The sequence below is a fragment of the Benincasa hispida genome, chromosome 6, assembly GCF_027475165.1.
Source record: "Benincasa hispida cultivar pf3 chromosome 6, pf3_genome.v1.1, whole genome shotgun sequence".
NCBI lineage: Eukaryota > Viridiplantae > Streptophyta > Magnoliopsida > Cucurbitales > Cucurbitaceae > Benincasa > Benincasa hispida.
The window spans coordinates 51,333,249-51,354,029 of NC_143483.1; the positions used below are offsets into that span (position 1 = coordinate 51,333,249).

The window sequence follows — 20,781 nt, forward strand, 5'->3', positions numbered from 1 at the left end:
ATTAACCTAAAACTTACTCTTAATCTTTCTTTAAGATGTTTGGTGGTACATATGTAGTCCTAAACTTTTATAATATCTTTTTCTAATCTTATTTGACAATAATAATAAAATTTTATAGAAGGAAGACTATTTTTAAGATTAAAATTAAGATCTATTAAAACTTGAAAGCACATGAACTTTAATTTGGACATATTAGGATGTGACTAAAATAGAATAAGTTCAAAAGTTCAGTGATTTAATCTGCAGCAGCGATTAAATCTGCAATAAATAGTTTGACACAACTTCCGGCAATAAATAGTTTAACTTTATTTAATCTGCAGCAGCGAAAGGAGAAACGTAGTAATCGAGGAAAGAGATTTTAAGGGTCAGATTTTCTCTAAAAGCTCATCTCTTTAATGTGAAAAAATAGTCAGGTATAAAACTGAAAATTACATACACAAGTATTGACAGAAAAAAACCTTAGTATGAAGAAAGACCTTTAAATAACTCTAAAACTATAATTTGTGGGGCTTATAAATACCTTGATCTACCTATTTAAGTTATAGAGGTTTATAAACCCTGTAAGCAATGGGAACTCTTCAGATCTGGTAAACATCTTCAAACCGCAGCCAAGGAGAAACTTTCTGAGTACTAGAAAAGTGTAATGCCTATATCAAGAATATAGAATATGGGATGTTGAAAGAGTATACAGATCCTTAGCAGATCTTTGATGATAAACCGAAGACCAAACTTATGGTATGTCGGTTAGAATTCCGATGAGTAAATAGCTCATTTCCTGTACAGCAGGTCTGCATGAGAGAACGACCGTCACAATATTGCTGCCAAGCCAAGAGAATCCCCTTCATCCAATCTTGTCTCTGAAGCGCTGACTGAACCACGTGACTTTGCTGAAGGTAGGAAAGGAGAATTCAGTAGAGCTTGGAAACCATTTGAAATGATAAGCAGGAGAAAAGTTTATTGTAGTTACCTGATACATTAGTAATGGTATTGACACTTCTCTGAGCTGCTAGGGCCTTTAATTGGTTTCCAGTTGCCAATAAAAGCAAATTCTTCATATATTGCTTTTGTTCTTTTGGACTAAATGTCTTTGCCAGTGCTTCCTCAAAAGCAACCAAATCATGATGTTTAATGCAGGGGAGTGAGAGCAAGACCTGAAAGGTTTTAAGAAACAGACGTTGTTTACTAGAATGTGTTTCATTTGTTGGCATTCTACCAAATATAAGCTAGCAAATCAACCTAACCTGTCTAGGAGCTGGGTTTCTCTCAGAGAGATGTATAAATATATCACGACAGAGGACAACCAGATCAGAACTAATGAAAGCATTCGACTCGAGAGTCAATCCTTGGATGATTGCTGAGAAGAGATCCCGGGAAACAAACTCGTGGAGCTCCCCATCTTTTGTTGATATAGATAAAAGAACTAAAGTAGAACAGAAGGAAGAAATTTTTGCCACAGCTTCACCGTCCGTCCATGTAAATGCATCTAAGCATATCCGTAGTGCTGAAATGGCTAAGCCTTTGTGCTTTATTAAGAAGCTGAAGGGGCAAGAAAGAAAAAACATATACATACATCAGAGATGAAAACTTCTATATATTCTTTCTATGATAAAAAATGTGCTCAAGTTTTTTAGGTAAAAACATGATACCATACTTACCCAACCATGCAGCTTGACGAGAACTCATCCAAGTGTTTGAGAGATGAAAGAGTCACACGATTCACATGTCCAGATTGCTCTAGGGAAGGAAGGCCTGGATTAAGAGGTGATGAAGCTATAACAGCAAGGAGTAAACATACTTCTCTGGTTAAATCTCGGAGTAGCTTTTCTTCCATAACTTCCACTTTCAAGTCGGTCTTCGAAGGGATTCCAAGGACATCAGGGACGTTTGCTCTACCTTGATGTAGGAGATTGGACCAAGAGGAGTTCAGACATTGCTGGGTATGTTGAATTAATGGCATCAGGAGCTTCTCCAGCCAGACATCCCACAAATGTGGAGGACAAGACTTAACAAGAGGAATAATAACCGCATGAACTAGCTGCCTCAAATGTCTGAATTCCATTGAGTGGACATTTTCCGTTAGAGCAAGAGAGACAAAATGAATATCCAAGCAATTGAAAAACGATTCTCCAACAGTTGCTGATAAACCAACGACGTTATACCTAAAATTATGTAAGACAAGTTAGCACTTGGTACTAAATAAAGCCATCAAATGAACTTTGAACACATACTCTGTAACATCATATTTTATATAGAAAACAAAACTGTTGAAATACGTTGAATTAGCCCTAAGGGCATTTTTATAATTTATACTATATTTGCTAAATTAGGGTTTCACCTCATTCTATTTATATCTGAGGTTGGGTCTATTGTATGTATGACATTAAATAATAAGTCCTTTTCTACCGTGGTTTTTCTTCCCTAAATTAGGGTTTTCCACGTAAACTCCTTGTGTCGTCTTCTTTTCTTCTATTTCAATATGGTATCAGAGCAAGGTGATGAAACCCTAGCCCCGATAGAAGAAACTCAATCATCAAACTTGATAGGTAAAGGTACGCTGACTAATGAGGCTGTGATTCAAACCAGTTGATCACTATCTCCGAACCATCATCCCAGGTAGCTCAACCGAACAGATCTAGCCGGCGGGCTGAACAGCAGGTGGTGGGCTTGCTCCAGCCAGCGCGCCGATTAACTTCCAGACTCAACCGTTCCAGCCAAACACCATCGAGGAAGGTCTCTTCGCTTCGCACGCTCTCCAGCCGGCACACGCGAGCGGTTCACAACCGATCGGACCCTCGACTTCGCACGCAACCGTTTCAGCTTCGCACGTTCCACGGCCGGCGCACGCGATCGATTTACAGCCGATCGGTACCTCGACCGTCTCAGCTTCGCACGTCCTCCAGCCGACGCACGCGATCGATTTACAACCGATTGGTACCTCGGCGTCGCACAGAACCGAATCTGCACCAGACGGTCGTGGGTTTGCTCCAGCTGCCAGGTCGAGTCAGATCGACGCAATTTCTTCAACCTTGCAGCCAATCGCCGAGCCTTCTGTCCGTTACCCACCATCGCAGCCGTCTGGGAGCAGCGCCGGTCACGGGTTGCCGAACTTTGCCGTCGGTGGACTTCTGGCAGTAGCTTCTTCACAACACCATGGTGGACAGCTTCTTTCTCATGTGTATCCAGTTCAGCCTCAATTTCGAATGGGTGATTCCATTGAAGAAAATCCCATGGTTTTTTGACAGAAAAATTCCAGATCTGAATCTCATGGGGAACTCCAACAACAATTGATTAGTCTCTAGCAACAGATGGCCGCCCTTGGAGCCAGATTGAATGGCCATGATTCTTCCCCGATGTATCAGGAATGATCACGGGAGAGAAGTTGAATGGGCAAAATTACTTTTCTTGGTCCCAAACAATTAAAATGGTTCTTAAGGGACGCCATAAGTTTGGATATTTGACTGGAGAGATACCACGACCGAATCCTGGGGATCCTCAAGAGCGTGTCTGGAAGGCAGAGGATTCTTTGCTCCGCTCAATGTTAATCAGTAGCATGGAACCACAAATCGGGAAACCTTTACTCTATTCAACCACTGCCCGAGATATTTGGGATGCAGTCCCACGGTTATATTCGAGGCGTCAGAACGCATCCCGCCTGTATACTCTACGTAAACAGATTTACGAATGCAAACAAGGGAGCATGGATGTAACGTCATACTTCAGCAAGATGTCGTTGTTATGGCAAGAAATGGATCTATGTCAGGAGATCATCTGGAACTGCCCACAAGATGGAATTCAATACTCCAAGATAGAAGAGGTTGAGCGTGTGTATGATTTTCTTGCCGAGCTACACCCCAAATTTGATACATTTCGTAGTTGAATACTAGGGCAGAAACCAATTCCGTCTCTCATGGAGGTCTGTTCAGAGGTTAGATTGGAAGAAGATAGATTGAGTGCAATGAACGGGTCGGGTGTTACCACTGTAGAGTCAGCTGCTTTCGGGGTAAAGTCCGTTGGAGCTGATGATGACAAGCAGAATAGTAAAACACCCCCAGTATGTGAGTATTGCAAAAAACAGTGGCACACAAAAGATCAGTGCTGGAAATTGCATGGTCACCCTCCAAATGGTAAATGTCGCCTTCTGAATGACGAGTCAAAATCTGGACGTGCTCTAATGGGTGAATCAGTTAAGGGGGCTGCACAACCTCAGACATAGCCTTCAGTGACCAATCCTAGTGATTCAGGTACCATAGGGATCGGAACAGTTGCTCAATCAGGTAACCCTCAATCTTTTAGTTTCCTTGTTGAAGGGAATGAGTTATAGATTCTAGATTCAGGAGCGACCGATCACTTAACTGCTCATCCGACTAGTTTCTCTCATACTATCCAAGCGCTGGAAATGAAAGGATTCGAATTGCGGATGGGTCCTTCGCTCCTATTGCTGGAAAAGGCAGACTGTCACCATTTCAGGGATTAACTCTGCAAAATGTCTTACATGTGCCCAAAATTTCTTACAACTTATTATCAATAAGCAAAATAACAAAAGATTTGAACTGTAGAGTTGTCTTCTCACTAGATACTGCTTTGTTTCAGGACTTGAGCTCGAGGAAGACGATTGGCACTGCCCGATATGACAGAGGCCTATATTTCCTTTCTACAGATGCTTCCTCCAGAAGCTTGTTTAGGACTAGTCTTTTATCTTCGTTTACTATGTCTGAAACAAATTATTTATTGTGGCATTTTTGTCTTAGACATCCTAGTTTTCAATATATGTGATATTTATTTCCTCATTTATTCCATAATGTGAATGTTTCTTCATTATCTTGTGATGTCTGTATACGTGCTAAACAACCTCGCGTGTCGTTTGTTTCTCAGCCCTATAAACCTACCCAGCCTTTTCACCTGGTCCACAGTGATGTTTGGGGTCCCTCAAGCATCTCTACCCTGTCTGGTAAACGATGGTTTGTAACTTTCATCGATGACCATACCCGACTTACATGGGTATATCTCCTTGCTGATAAGTCCGAGGTTTTATCTACCTTCAAACAGTTCTATACCACTGTATTAACACAGTTCAACACAAAGATTGCCATTCTTCGGAGTGACAATGGTCGTGAGTTTGTCAACCACACCTTCCAGGAATTCCTAGTGTCAAAAGGGATCATCCATCAAAACTCGTGTGCATATACTCCACAACAAAATGGGGTGGCTGAACGGAAAAATCGCGAAAAATCGCCATCTCATTGAAGTTGCTCGTTCCTTGATAATTCCAGCGTCTCTCCCTTCGTACCTGTGGGGAGATGCGGTTCATACCGCAGCTCATCTAATTAATAGAATGCCTTCACGAGTTCTAAAGTTTCAAACCCCTCTTGAGTGCTTCAAAAAGTCCTATCAGTCTACCCGTCTTATTCCTGAGGTTCCTCTTCGTGTGTTTGGGTGTACAACCTTTGTTCATACTCATGGTCCACACTGGACTAAGTTTGCTCCACAAGCTAAAAAATGTGTGTTTGTCGGGTATCCCCTTCATCAGCGAGGCTATAAATGCTTTCATCCATCTTCCAGAAAATATTTTGTCACTATGGATGTCACATTCCTTGAAGATAAACCGTTCTTTCCCATTAGTCATCTTCAGGGGAAGACCACGAATGAAGAGACTAACAGTTCCACGTACTCCGTATCCATTAGCCTCAATCTTGAGCCTAGTCCTAATATTCCTGAACCTGAGCCTAGCCCCAATGTTCCTGGACCTAGTCTACCTAGTCTTGAACCTAACTCTGCTCCTGTTGTTCCCAGTCTACCTAGTCTTAAACCTGACTCTGCTCCTGTTGTTCCCATGTCGGTTCTTCCTACTAGACAAGTGCCCTGGATAACATACTATAGGAAGAATCTCAGAAAGGAAATTCAGGAAACCTCTGGTGTTCCATCGGAAAGTGTCCAAGCGTCGGAACCAGCTCAGGTTCAAGATCCCATTGTTTCAGAGGAGAGTCTTGAAGAAAAGTCTGGGAACATAGAAAATGATGAAATGAGCTCAGAGAAGGTTGAAACTTCAGGAGATAATGAGGTGCTGAAAGATCCTCAAGAAGATGCAGAATTGTCTCAAAAGTCTGATACTGAAGAGAGACAGACGAAAACTGACAACTATGATACCACTCTGGATATGCTAATTGCTCTGAGAAAGGGAACCAGGTCATGTACAAAATACCCTTTGCATAGTTTTTTGACCTATAGTAACTTATCTCCTGGTTTTAAGGCTTTTACTACTCAGTTGGATGCTCTAGCAATACCTACCAGTGTACATGCAACCATGGAAGTTCCCGAGTGGAAAGCAACAGTAATGGAGGAAATGAGGGCTCTTGAGGTAAATAAGACTTGGGAGTTAGTAGCTCTCCCAAGAGGTCACAAAACAGTTGGTTGCAAATGGGTGTTCACAGTGAAGTATAAATCTGACGTAACACTCGAGAGGTATAAAGCCAGGTTAGTTGCTAAAAGGTTCACTCAGAGGTATGGGATTGATTATTCAGAAACTTTTTCCCCAGTGGCTAAGTTAAACATGATTCGTGTTCTTCTGTCTGTCGCCGTAAATAAAGATTGGCCCCTACATCAACTAGATGTAAAGAATGTCTTCCTAAATGGTGAGTTGGAAGAGGAAGTTTATATGAGTCCATTTCCAGGTTTCGAAGCTAAGTTTGGGAATCATGTTTGCAAACTCAGGAAGTCTTTATATGGGTTGAAGCAGTCCCCTAGAGCATGGTTTGACAGGTTCACTGTGTTTGGTTCAGGGGCATTCTGATCATACCTTGTTTATCAAAAAATCACCCTTAGGAAAGATTGTTGTGTTGGTAGTGTATGTTGATGACATCATCCTATCAGGGGATGACACGACAGAAATTGCTAAGCTAAAACAAAGGATGGCAGGTGAATTTGAAATCAAGGATCTTGGTAGTTTAAGGTATTTTCTAGGGATGGAAGTGGCAAGAACAAAAGCAGAAATATCTGTATCTCAGTGGAAGTACACTATGGACTTGTTAAAGGAAACAGGAATGACTGGATGCAAACCTATTGACACTCCTATTGAGGTCAATAGCAAACTGAAAAGTATTTCAGAAGGAGTTCCTGTGAATAAGGAGAGGTATCAACGCTTAGTAGGAAAACTGATTTACTTGTCTCATACTAGGTCCGACATCTCCTATGTTGTGAGTGTAGTAAGTCAATTCATGCAGAGTCTATATGAGGAGCACATGGAAGCTGTGACTCGAATTTTGAGATACCTGAAGTCCATCCCTGGGAAGGGCTTGGTGTTCAGGAAACATGACACACGGAGCATCGAGGCATATACTGACTCAGATTGGGTCGAATCTATGACTGATAGAAGGTCAACCTCAGGGTACTGTACCTTTGTATGGGGAAATTTGATAACTTGACGGAGTAAAAAACAGGGTGTAGTGGCCAGAAGTAGTGCTGAGGCAGAGTATAGAGCTATGAATCTGGGAGTGTGTGAAGAAATCTGGTTGCAGAAAGTTTTATCTGTTCTTCACGAGAGTAGTCCGGGGCCCATGAAGCTGTATTGTGATAATAAGGCTGCCATCAGTATTGCGAATAATCCCGTGCAACATGATAGAACCAAACATGTGGAAATTGACAGGCACTTTGTTAAGAAAAGTTAGACCGCAGAGCTATTTGTATTTCCTACATACCTTCAGTCCAACAGATTGCAGATGTTTTTACGAAAGGGTTATCGAGACAGATGTTTGAAGCTTGTATTAGCAAGTTGGGTCTTGTCGATATCTATGCCCCAACTTGAGGGGGAGTGTTGAAATACGTTGAATTAGCCCTAAGGGCACTTTTGTAATTTATACTATATTTGCTAAATTAGGGTTTCACCTCATTCTATTTATATGAGGTTGGGTCTATTGTATGTATGACATTAAATAATAAGTCCTTTTCTACCGTGGTTTTTCTTCCCTGAATTAGGGTTTTTCACGTAAACTCCTTGTGTCGTCTTCTTTTCTTCTATTTCAATAAAAACTATTGATGGAGAGATGAAATGTACGAAGGGAAAAAGGCAAAGGGGTACAAAAACTGTAACATTGGAATCCTACTTATCTTCTAAAACAGCCATCCGTCTAACACTACAATACTAGTGTGCATCATTTCTTTTATCAGAAGCCTAACATTCAATAAAGATAAATGAAAGAACACAGGCGAGTATGCTCAAAAGGTGATTTCAAGAAGAATAGAAATATGATATGTGGTAAAAGATTCTCTCTTATTTCTCCTCACAGTCCAGCAACAGTCATCTTGTAATTACCACCAGAATTTTGCTGGGGGATCTCCTTCGAAGCTTTCAGCCAAAATAGAGAATAAGATCTACTTGCTTTTTTTTTTTTCATTTTCTTTTTTAAGGAAACAGAATCGAGAGTGTTATACTTGATATGGTACAAAAATATTTTTATATCTTATCTAGTTAAATAAACAAACAAAACAAAATATAAGAAAGCAGGAATCATGAAGAATATGGAAAGAGAAACTATAAATTGCACAACCAAGAATAGACCAGAGACATGCATATGTTACTCGTTACTTACCCACTATCTCTTATACATTTAAACCAATTACGAATATCAGTTTCACTAGCCTCTGGATGCCCCCCTCCCTTGCTCATGTCAGAGTGAGGATCATCTGTGACACTTAATGCACCTTTTGAAAGTTTAGGGTTCGCTTCACCAAGAAGACTGAATTTCTCAGTATCACTCAAAGTCATTGCAGCCTTGACCTCTCCAGGTAATGTCTGGGATACAGCTGGACACCAAAGGGAATGTAAAGAACGGAGCAACTGCATATCAAAGAGATGTTGATGGTTATCATTCGGTGCATGCAGTGAACTGTGGATTTTAATTAAAAAAAAAAAAATCTTCAACACACGAACTGTGATTTATTTTATAGACAGATAACTTCAAATAGAAAAGAAAAGGCAGGAATTCTCGATATCCATGCATCATAGCCCACCCCACTACTACATGAGGAGACTGCACATTCCCAATGTGCTATAGGAGACATCAAAAGCTTTCTTTTTTTTCACTTATTAATAATTCTACTTGAGAACATGGGAAACTTCTACCCAAACATAGAATTTCAAAAGAAATAATAAGAATTAGTCAGTAACAATCATAGAATTGCAGTTTACTTTTAACAGGGGAGGTAGCATCCATGACAAATGGGAAGCCATGGGGTGAGAACTTGTGGTTGAGTAGTTCGGCATATTTGGATGGGCTTTTCTTGTTCCACTTCTCTTAAGTGCTTTTTCAAAGAATGTCACAGTGTGGAAAATTGACCACATTGTAGATGTCTCAGAACAAAGACGAACCAGACCCAGGGGGTCAGACAAATAATTATTTTGCCACTCAGGCTGCATCCACTGTTGACTTGAAGGTTCCAGCAACCAAGCTAAAATTTCATGCTGCTGTTGAATTCTGCAACAGGTTTATAGAAGTGGAATAATAGCATGATGTTAGACAAAAATTGTGTAAAAATAGCTAGGGTTATTTCAATTATTAAATAAATTTCCAAGGATCATTTCCTAATAGTGAGTGATAATTTTCTTATAAAATGAGCGACTAGAATACTTACAGCATTAATAAAAAATTCTAATACTAATCAGAAGCCAAGCACATTTATGGATACAAAGAAAATACAACATAAAACACATATTTAGAACATTCAGACAAGGTGAAACCTCTGAACTTCAACTCTATGACAGATCTGAATATGAACATATTGTCAACCATAAAATGAAGTCAGTTCAAATAAGTTGCTAATTACCCAGCAGTAGAAGCCATGACAAGAAATGCTTCACCCAGAAGATTATGCTCACCACGAAGCAAACGCCCTTCTCTTTGTAAATATCCCATGGAGTCGGCTATACCCTATGCAAGAAAAAAATGATAATATGAATGATGACGATTCCATTTCCCATCATAAGCTAAGGCTCTTGGTCATTTCAATTGATGCATGTATAAGTTGTCTACAATTCTTAAGTTTTAAGATACTTTTGCTATTGATTTACAACAGAAAGATAAATAAAAAGCCTTTTCTTAGATAAATAAAAAGCCTTTTCTTAATATAAACCATGGTGCGAGCATGAGACTAGAAGATGAAGAGAAGGCGAGGGTAGAAAAGAAATCAGGGAAGGCGAATTCACTCTCGTCAATACAGTGAATCTACATGTATGCTTGTCAATAATTATGTGCATATAAACACGTAGGTGATAAATAGAGGTTAAGGAAACCTTCATATGGGGCAGAATACTTCTATCAGCAGCTTTGGCTATACGAATAAAAGATGAACAGATCTGTAACCTTGCATATCTTGCACTACTTGTAGAAGGATCCTGCCAAAAAGCCGTGTATTAAACAATTATCCAAGTATGTCCTTTTAAACATATAATGCATATGTCAATAAGAACCTTGATAGCAATAGGGAGTGACGTTAGGAGCTCAAACAACTTATTGATGACGCTTGCAACAGCATCAGGAAAATATTTCAGAAAGGGACCCAAAGCATCTAGATAGTGCCCAAGGACCATCACCAAGGCTGGCTCACTCCATTTTAATGAAAGAAGTTGCTGAATTAAACCTAGGGGGTCAAAGAACCAGTCAACTCAGAACTACAAATTTATTTAGACATAAAGTGTCAATAGAACACAAGGTTATTGGCAGACCTTCAAAAATTCCACGCAATTGCAACTGAATTTCAGTACTGGCCGCACCAAATTCATCAAAAATAGTACTTACAACATTGTCAAGAGTTGATTGCATGCTTTCCAACATAGCTATGTCCTGTATCAGAACAAATCTTACACTTACAAAAGAGTAGCCAACTCATAAGAACTACAGGGGAGTTAATTGAAAGTACTGTAACCAAACCTGACAAGGCATTTGTAATAGCGAAAGGCTTTTGATGATTGTGATAATTCTTTCAGAAACCTTATCGCTGGTTATAACAGGCTTGTATAGAGCTAAAAATTTGATCAACTCCAACTGCATCGAGAAATTTTGCATAAATACTAGAAATGATATTGAAACACTAACCAGGAATCTGGATAGATATTATGTGAGAGCCATCAAAATAAATCATAATCCAGAAAATAAAAAATATCCTCGTCCTCCTTGCATGTATACAGTTGGAAAGGTTCTAACATATGCACGGAGACACACAGAACAATAAGTAATAATACAATGAATGGATCCAACAATTTGTAATCCTCAAAAGAACCTTGATAGATGGAAACGGTTCAACCTATCCCATGGCGGTCATTTAGCGCTTTGCAATTTGGTATTATCCTGGATCCCACTCTATTACATGTCCTTATTTCTCATACCTTCCAATGTTGGTCTAATTTTGGAGCGGTCGATGAAGTCTTCCTTTTGAAAAGAAAGTGAAGGAGGTAAAATCAATCACTGGGTGAGATGGAGCTTAGTTTCGATGGACAAACTAATGGTGATCATGGCATTGGAGCTTTAAATTGTAAGAACAAAACACACGTTGCTAAATGGGGATGGCATTTAATTCACGAGCCTAATTCCTTCTGGCATAAGGTAATTGTTAGCATTCATGATTCCTCTATTTTTGAGAGGCATACGCCTGGAAAGCATGTTTTGAGTTCTCGTAATCCTTGGATGCGTATTTCTAAGATTTGGAAGAGTGTGGAATCATTTTCTGTTTTCAACGTAGACAATGGCAGTCGTATTTCTTTTTGGCATGATCCATGGTTAAATGATTCTCCTTCAAAGTTTAGCATCCCTTGATTGTTTTCTTTATCTATGTCACCGAGTGATTCGATTTCAGCACATTGGAATTCTTCTATTTAGTCATGGAACATCATTTTTTGAAGGGTAGCCCCTTGAACCCTCAGGCATATTTTCTGTGAAGTCATTAACTTGACATTTAACTTCTTCTTCTCCTTTGGAAAAGGAGATTTATTTGGCATTATGGAAATCCAAATGTACCAAAAGAGTTGGCAGTTTGTTATGGATTATGTTTAATGGAAGTCTAAAACCCTTCTGAGGTTCTTCAAAGAAAACTGCCATATAATTGTATTTCGCCCTCAATTTGCTCATTATGTTCGGCTGATGGGGATTATCTCAACATATTTTCTTTAGTGGTCCCTGTTCACGTGCCTGTTGGTGCAAGCTTTTATCCATTTTTAATTTTCAGTGGGGTTTCTCTAATGTTTTCAAGGGTAATGTTCAACAGCTGCTGGTTGGTCCTGCTTTATCTTCCGAGACTATAATTGGTGTTATAATTGGTGTATTAATGTGGTTTAAGCCCATTATCAGAAATTTGGTTGGAAAGAAACCAACGGATTTTCTAAAACAAGCATCTCTTTTGGCTCGATTGTTTTGAATCAGCTCGTCCAAAGGATTTATCTTAGTTTTCTCTATCTGAACATTTTTCTAGCTTCTCTTTGCAAGATATATGTCTTAAATCTTAACTGAAATGCCTTTATTTGTCCTTGCTAATTTTATAGTTTTTCTCTCAATTTTTTGTATTCTCTTTTCACTCCGTGAGTCATATCTTCAGAAAATGAATCCCAGTTCATACTGAAAGTGTAAAAAGTCAAGAAAGGTTCTTATAAAATACAACAATTACCATGGGTAAATATTAGATTAAGTAGTCATACATACCAGCTTTGACCGATATTGGCTGAAATCACCCTTTCCATCAAAATCATCACTCCACAACTCCAATCCCCCCAGTAAGGGTGCTACGACAGTGGAAACCTTTTCTTTCTTCAGCAGTCGCTTAAAAGATATATCAAGAATTACAGTACATATATCATCATTCATAAAATTTAAGATTGATCTCTTGTCATTATCAGGCGATGCAGAACTAGAGCCTTGATAATTAGGTTTTGAAACATCTCCCGTTGAATGGGTTGTAACCTTCAACTTTGATACCAAATCCCTCATTAATGCCTATTGAGCACAAAAAATGTACATGCTGAAATAAAACCTTGTCTGCAAAATATTGTGATATCAAACATTTTAAGGAAAACAACGTACAGACCTCATACATACCAGCCAAAAGTGCAGGGACTGAAAATGAAGAGCTAATTTATCGTGTTGGAAAAAGCCCAGCATCTATGACAGGAAAAATCTCCGAGTAAGAAAGCATATTTCAGTGTGCAAACTATTCATAAATCTTGAAATCCATTAGAAGCTCAAATCTTTTATGTCAGTGATATACTTGAGTTAGCCTGACCCAAAAAATGAAACCCCCTTGGGTTGCCTTTGGGGTCAAGTGTTTCACATCCTTAAAGCCTGGGGTTCTAAGCGCAGGGGTGACAAATCATAATTACCTGTTGAAGATAAAGTGGAAGCAGAGTGCTGTCCCCAGATATACAATGCAAATTAGATGAACCCATGGATACGAGACTTTCACAAATGCATTCCATAAACTCAGATTCACTTTCATCAACCACACCAGAACTAGGAGGACCTCTGATAAAAAATTCTCTAGAGATGTTCATCAATATCTCAAAAATATTTCTCATGGCAGAGTCATATTCAGTTGTAGTAGCATCTGGAGATCTTTTCCTGCATTTTACGTGCAAAACAGAATGGAAGTCAAGACATTTGCTCAGGATTGCGCAGAACATGCATAACACTGCGACATACCTCGCAGAGACAAGCTTGAAAAATTCACAGGCATGAAGGCGAAAATCAGGAGAACAAAGTAAGAAGCCACACCTGTCGAGAGTGCATTCAGAACCAGATATACCAACAACTCCAACTCAGGTTCTACAAAGAATAAGATAAAAATATCATACCCACGTATTATACCATATTTAGCAAGATCAGGTAGTGGTGCCCATTCAGCATAAGCATTAGCAGCATTTAAGGCAGCAGTAACTGCGGCTGCATGCTGTTTTGCAATGTCCAGCCTTTGACTGCTTACTTCACTCAGGGCAGCTCCAAAGTGCCTCTCCAGTAACTATTTAACAAAAAGAAATATCATACTAAATCTAGAATGAGGAAGTGTGTGAATGTTAAGGGATGAACGTACTGTATACAACAAAGAAAAAACTTCAGGCAAAGATTGAGTAAGCCCACGCAACAAGATTCTGCGCCGATCACCTGAAAATCCTTTGTAAGTTATTGAACCACCACTTCAAAATGTAAACAAAGAAGATAAAGCTTCAGATGTAGAGACTTAAACCAGTACCAGTACATATCACCAAATGTATAAATTATAATGCTACCGACATCCAGTCAATAATAAAAAATAATATAACAGAAGCACATGAACACCAATGAAAGTTCATGATGAACCTTCTAGATCTTCATAGTGAACTGTAATATCTTCAGGAAGCCACCTCAGCATCATTGAAACCAACTCCGCCTAAGATTAAATGAACAAAAGAGTAATTAATTATATGAGTATAATTCTTGGAATGAAGGAAGAAGAAATAATGTGTCTGAAGAACCTTTTTTTTCCTTAATGGAGAAATTTCTGAAGCAACAAATTTTGGAACTTACATGTATAGGACCCTTACTAGACAGGGAAACCAAAGATGGGAACAATCCTTCCCATAAACTTAATCCCTCTCTTCTGACTATCTGTAAATCAGGAAAAGAAGAGCAATAACTAGTATCATAGTATGTATGAATGCTTTTCTATAACATGAGAAAAAAATTGCATTCATACGTGAGAAGTTACAAACCAAGTCAAGAGCCAAACCAAATATTAAGAATAACAAGAAAGCTAAGACCTATCAGTCTATATTTTGATCAAGGGCAATGAGAAGCGTACGAGTCGAGTTAGTGGAGGAGGAGATTTTGTCCATGGTTTTTGACCTGTACAGCCTTGCCTGATGCCAAAACCATTTGTTCAAGGCATTGATTGGAGTCCCATCTCAACCAGAGAGGGTGTGGAGATGGAGGTCCTTCACTCTAGATGAAATTAGGAATGCAGTTTTTGGGAGTGATAGGAGCAAATCCCTGGCCTGGATGACTTCTCTATGGCTTTTTTCCAAGATAATTGGAATCTTCTAAAGGGGGACTTCTAAAGCATTCTTTGCAAGAGGGCATCTTGAACCGCTTCCTTTCGGAAACTTTCGTGTGTCTTATTCCTAAGAAGGAAAGTGCAAAGAGGGTCGAGGATTTCAAACCTATCAGTCTTATAACCAATGTGTACGAGATCCTTGCGAAGGTCTTGGATAATCGCTCAAGGAAAATGCTCCCTTCGACTATTTCTGAAGCTCTAAGGAACTTTGCAATGGGGAGACAAATTTTTTATCAGACCCTCACGGTGAACAAGGTCATTGAGGATTATAGAACCAAGAAAAAGGAGGGTGTGATTTTTTAAATCGACTTTGAGAAAGCTTACGACCATGGGTGATGGGAAAGAAAGACTTCGTGTATAAATGGAGAATGTGGGTGTAGGAATGCATTAGGAATGTGAAATATTTTGTCCTTATTAGCAGCTCTCCAAGAGTTCGATAAAGGCCTAAGCTTGAGACAAGGGATCCCCTATATATTTTCCTTTTCCTGTTAGTTGTGAACTAGTCTTAATTCATCTCATTCACAAGGAGGTGGAAGGAGGCATTCTCGAGCCCTTCAAAGGTTGGTTTTAAGGAGGTGGATCTATCTCACCTCAGTTTTCTAATGACACAATGTCCTTCTGCTCTGGCAAAGAAAACTCTTTCTTTATCCTCAATCACATTCTAGGGTTCTTTGAGGGAATGTCGGGGCTTGAAATTAACAAAAGCAAGTATCGGTTATTGTGAGCAAGCAGGTCCCCATCCCTATGCGTGGGTGGCGGCGAAAGGGGTTAAAAGCACACACCAAAATCTGTGGAGTGAGATTTCTTTTCATCTTCCTTCCTTTTCCCAATCTTGTTTTTGTGTTGTGGTAGATGGTAAGGAAACGTACTTTTAGGAAGATCATTGGGTGGGGGATAGACCTCACTCATCTGTGTTTCCTTGATTATATCATTTGTCCTCCTTGAAAAATTGTCAGGCGTCGGATTTTTGGTTTAGTCGGAGAATTCGACTTCTTTCTCTTTTGGTTTCCGTTGGCCTTTATTCAATAGGGAAATGACGGAGGTCGCCTCTCTTCTTTCTTTGATTGAGGGTCTTAAATCACCAATTGATCCAAAAGCTTGAGCTAGTGGGTAAGAGCAAATTTAATCATATACCACTCTCCCCCTCACTTGTGGACTTGAAATATGAAGAAGACTAAACAAGTGGAAATCAATATTAAATGGAGAGGAAATAACATTGCAGGGGCTTGAACACAAGACCTCCCTAGACCACCTGCTCTAATACCATCTTCAATCACCAATTGACCCAAAAACTTAAGCTAGTGGGTAAAAGCAAAGTTAATTATATATCACTTAACTTTAGGCTTGGAAGAAAGGATGCTCGTGTTTGGAGTTCTTCACCCACAAAGGGCTTCTTTTGTAGGTCTTTCTTTAGGATTTTATTGGATCCCTCTCCTGCCATTGAGTCGATCTTTGATGTTTTATGGAGGATTAAGATTCCTAAGAAAGTCAAATTCTTTTCTTGGCAAGTTTTGCTTGGTGCCTTAGTAGTGTGAACACAATGGATAGGCTTTTGAGAAAGATGTCTTCGTTAATGGATCCTTTTTGTTGCATCTTTTGTTCAAAGGCGGAGGAAAACTTGGATCTACCTTCTCTGAGAGTGTCAGTATGCAAGATCTGTATGGAATGGCTTCTTTCAGGAGTTTGATTATATGTTTGCTCATCAGAGGAACATTCGTTCTATGATCAAGGAGTTCCTCCATCCTCATTTGAAAGAGAAAGGTCGTTTTCTTTGGTTTGCGGGGATATGTGCTCTATTGTGAGATCTTTAGGAGAAGAGGAACAACATAGTGTTTCGTGGGGTGGAGAGACACCCTAGTGAGATTTGGTCTTTGCTAAGGTTTCATGTTTCTCTTTAGGCTTCGATCTCGAGAACTTTTTGTAACTATTCGTAAGCAATATTTTACTTAGCTGGAAGCCCTTTCTCTAGGGGGGTTTTGTGGGCTTGGTTTTTGTATTCCCTTGTATTCTTCCTTTTTTTCTCAATGAAAGCAGTTGTTCTAAAAAAAAGTGATTTCGATGTAGATTTATATCTTTCATTTTTTTAAATTGGATTCACAAAGATAATAATGACTTTCAAATCCCAGAAACAACGGATGACCTTCCTATATCTTTCTACTGTCAGCCCTATTACAGTGTAAATAATAAATTAAGATCCTGTAGTTCCTAAAGAGCATGACCTCAGCAACAAGAGCAGCTGATTGACTTTTCAAAGCCCATTCTTCACAAGGAGACGTGATTTCAGCCATAAGCTCAATGCAAACATTTGCAAAATCTCTCTTCTCCATAGAATTCAATTCCTCCCATCTTAAGCGAACCAAATGCTGCATAAAGATACAAACAAATACAGCTGAAATAAATTGAGATAAAATCAATTATTCAAATATGTAACAGTTGAAACAATGATGGAAATCTGAAAAGGAGGATTTAGAGTTATGAATTACAAACCCAAAAATAAATACGGGGCACAATAAAATTCATTTAATCAACTTCAACGATAAATCATTATATTTAAATTCATATACAACATTAATTTAAGTATATTATAAGAGTCATGCTTGCAGGTTAAAACTTCTTAGGACCAACGAGAGTAACAAAAATTGGAACCAAGAATATTTTCAGAAAAAGTTGATGAGGTTTAAATTCAGCTAAAAGCCATGCTTAAATCTGGAAAAGGGTTCCCCATACTCCAGTTCAATACAAAAAATTCAAATACAGATGACAAATAAATATAAATTATTGTTTGAAAAAAGCATGCATGGAAAGGATGAATAGGTTGTTAATAGGGTTACAAGTTAGGCATTAAAGATGGAATCACAAACTTGTAGCGTTTTATACGCATGAAGCCGAATCTCAGAAGACCATTTATTTGTAACTAGAACCAGGGATGTGCTGGCCAAAATCCGTACATCACCAGTTTTAATCTGCAAAAGTGAAAAGAATGCTAAAAAACACAAGAATTTAAACGTAGGTCATTGTGAATCAGAAAACAAGTAACCAAATACAAGAACATAATTTACCATCTATGAGGATTGCTTCCTTTTACAATGACAACAACTTTCATTGAAAAAAAGTAAAAAATAAAAGAACAATCTATGAGGATTACAAAATTGATCGAAATAAGTATGAGAACAAGAGAAGACAATAAAGTCACTTCGGTTGCTCAAAATTTTATTTTCATTAAAAAGAGAAGAGAACAAAGAGGTGAAAGAAACTTCTATCCAAAAATAAATAAATAAAATAATCAGCATATTGGTTTTGTTAAATGGAATCAACCCAAAAGCTTAAGTAGGGGTGATCATATGTCAGTTGACATCGACCGTTGTCAGTTAGCTCGGTTTCGGTTTCAATCGCTCAGCCGGTTTTTCGGCTTGCTTTGCTCACCCCTAAGCTTAAGTTGATCATTTGCAGTAAATTTAATTATATCAAAACTTCAACACTCTCTTTACTTGTGGGCTTGGAAATTTGTAAAAGATCCAACAAGCGGATATCAATATCAATTGAGGAGGAAATGACATAGCATGGTTCAACACACAACCTCCTACCCTAGTACTATGTTATATCACTAATCAACCCAAAGCTTAAGTTTATGGATTATGGAAAACAAAATTATATCTATACTTCAACAAGTTTCATGAGAGAAGAAAAACAGAAAGGGGATAAAAGCATTTAAAAAGGAATAGTATCTGACTCCAGAGTGCTCAATTTCACAATGATGAACAACTTCTGAAGATTCATCATAAATTGCCCCAAAATAAGTAACTGATTTCATAAACTAGAAAACCAACCACTGCCAACATCTTTCAAAACTCATAATATAATAAGATTCCCAAAATTTAATAAGTTTTGAAAATTCATCATAGTTTGCCCCTAAATAAGCAAGTGCTTTCATAAACCAGAAAACCAACCACTGCCAATATCTTCCAAAACTCAGAATACAATAAGATTACCCCCAAGTAAGCATGCGATTCCATAACCCAAAAACCAACCACAATCAGAATCCATCAAAACCCCAATTAAAACAGCATCATCAACCAACAAAATATTATTTAACTAACAAGAATTCGCATTCATGCATCAGAAAACCCAAAAGAAAAATAATTAGCTGCATTTTCTCACACTCATAAACTATTAAACAAGAAAAAAGGCAAAACATGATGAAGCTTACAGATTCTAGATAGGAGAGAGCAGCTTTTCGAGCGTCTGGAGTGGAGCTCCAGTCGAGCGATACAGCAATGGCTTGGGCCACATTATTAGCAGTATTGTCGCCCATCAATTGCCGATGCTTCTTCCTTTCCTAGTAGCTTTTTCCGATGCTTCTGCTACTTGGGTTTCACAGTGACAACCGCGAGAGAGGGAGAAAGAGAAAGGTTTGAAGGATTGTTGAAGGGATTGTTGAAGAATAAAGATTCTGCAAGTTTCTACAGACGTTTTATGGACCCTGGTCGTCTTCTTCTCTCTGTAAAGACACAGAGAAGGTACCTTTTTTTATTCAACTTCTTTCTTCCGTTTTCCTTCCCCCCTACTCCACCATAAATTTCAACTCTCTCCCTTTTTTCACAAAATAAATGTAACTTTTTTCCATATAAATATTTTCAATCATAGTTTGTTATAATTTAGCCTAATTTTTCCAAGCTTTCTAACAAGAATAGTTTTATTTATCGTATTTGTTTTCTTTTATTTTTACTTTTCTGGTTCAAACTTATTTTATAAAATATAGAAGAGAAAAATGGACTAAAATGCTAACATGCATGAATCCTTATATGCACTAAACATACATCTTTATGTTAAATTTATGATAATGTTAATTTTTTTAAATTTTAATTTTCCACTTTTTTTTCTTTTGAGGAAACAATAAAAGCAAAATTAGAAAAACAATCACCCAAGGTAAGAAATATTGGATGAGAAGAGAAACGTTCTCTCTTCCACCGCCTTTCGCGCAAGTGAATGAGTCATAAAGTTGTGACGTCAAAAAGTATGATTGAAGGATACATCTCCAACATCATGGCGCTGAACTTAATATCCTCAATAAGGTAAGATACTTAACGGTCGAGTTATTTAATAAATTAACCACTTCCAAACAATCTGACTCAATAATAACTTTACTGTGATTAGGCATTGGGGCACAAAAGTCCCTAAAAAATAGCTCTTACTTCGAGAAATCTAACCTCAATTCCTAGAAATAAAGTTTATGCCTGTTAGACACAAATTCATTGTTATTTTATCTATTTGGCTATCTTAGTATGGGTTGTGAAAATTCGAACTATGATCTTGGGAAAAAAGATATATGCTAAATATTGTGTTGAATTATGCTTAGTTTGGCTTTTGTCTACTTGGTTTACTCTTTTCTTTTTCATTTTTCATTTTTTCTTTTTCTTTTTGTGCCGTTTAAATCATCTATTAATCTAATCAGTGACATTTAAATCAACAAGTGTGAGTAAGAAGATTTAAATATCGGACTTTAAGCGAAGGAATAGCGTCAGTTCTCATTAAGTTGTACTTACTCGTACATTTAATCATAATACAATAGTCGTCAAAGTAAATTTAGTTCAACGGTAGTTAATATAACCTTTCTCTCTAGAGGGTGAAGGTTTAATCCTTTGTCCCTACATTTGAATCTCAATTAAGAGAATTGATCTAGGGCGGTTTGCCAACTATATTTTATAAGAGTGTTAGCAATTT

The 20,781-nt window shown here is 38.2% G+C and overlaps 1 protein-coding gene across 1 annotated transcript; it reads right to left on the reverse strand.

Annotated features, from left to right (window-relative positions):
* Positions 1-370: 370 nt before the first annotated feature.
* HST (ARM repeat superfamily protein) lies at positions 371-19,676 on the reverse strand. The gene is made up of 22 exons (XM_039033518.2): positions 19,268-19,676; positions 17,922-18,023; positions 17,280-17,423; positions 14,535-14,615; positions 14,328-14,397; positions 14,062-14,132; positions 13,826-13,989; positions 13,674-13,745; positions 13,355-13,592; positions 13,074-13,136; positions 12,681-12,971; positions 10,920-11,033; positions 10,715-10,832; positions 10,460-10,629; positions 10,283-10,384; positions 9,817-9,920; positions 9,182-9,467; positions 8,583-8,830; positions 1,656-2,159; positions 1,242-1,536; positions 968-1,151; positions 371-887 (listed from the first exon to the last, which is right to left on the reverse strand). Exons 1-22 carry the CDS (start codon positions 19,370-19,372, stop codon positions 808-810), a joined length of 3,606 nt encoding a protein of 1,201 aa, XP_038889446.1. The 5' UTR covers positions 19,373-19,676; the 3' UTR covers positions 371-807.
* Between the last annotated feature and the right edge of the window lie 1,105 nt (positions 19,677-20,781).

Bases quoted from the DNA above. Each gene is read 5' to 3' on its own strand.
- HST (XM_039033518.2), bottom strand. From the start codon at position 19,372: ATGGGCGACAATACTGCTAATAATGTGGCCCAAGCCATTGCTGTATCG. The intron at 13,137-13,354 runs GTAATTATGATT...TTCCTGTCATAG, and splicing joins TTCCACTTTATCTTCAACAG to ATGCTGGGCTTTTTCCAACA. The intron at 10,833-10,919 runs GTTTGGTTACAG...GTTCTGATACAG, and splicing joins TATTACAAATGCCTTGTCAG to GACATAGCTATGTTGGAAAG.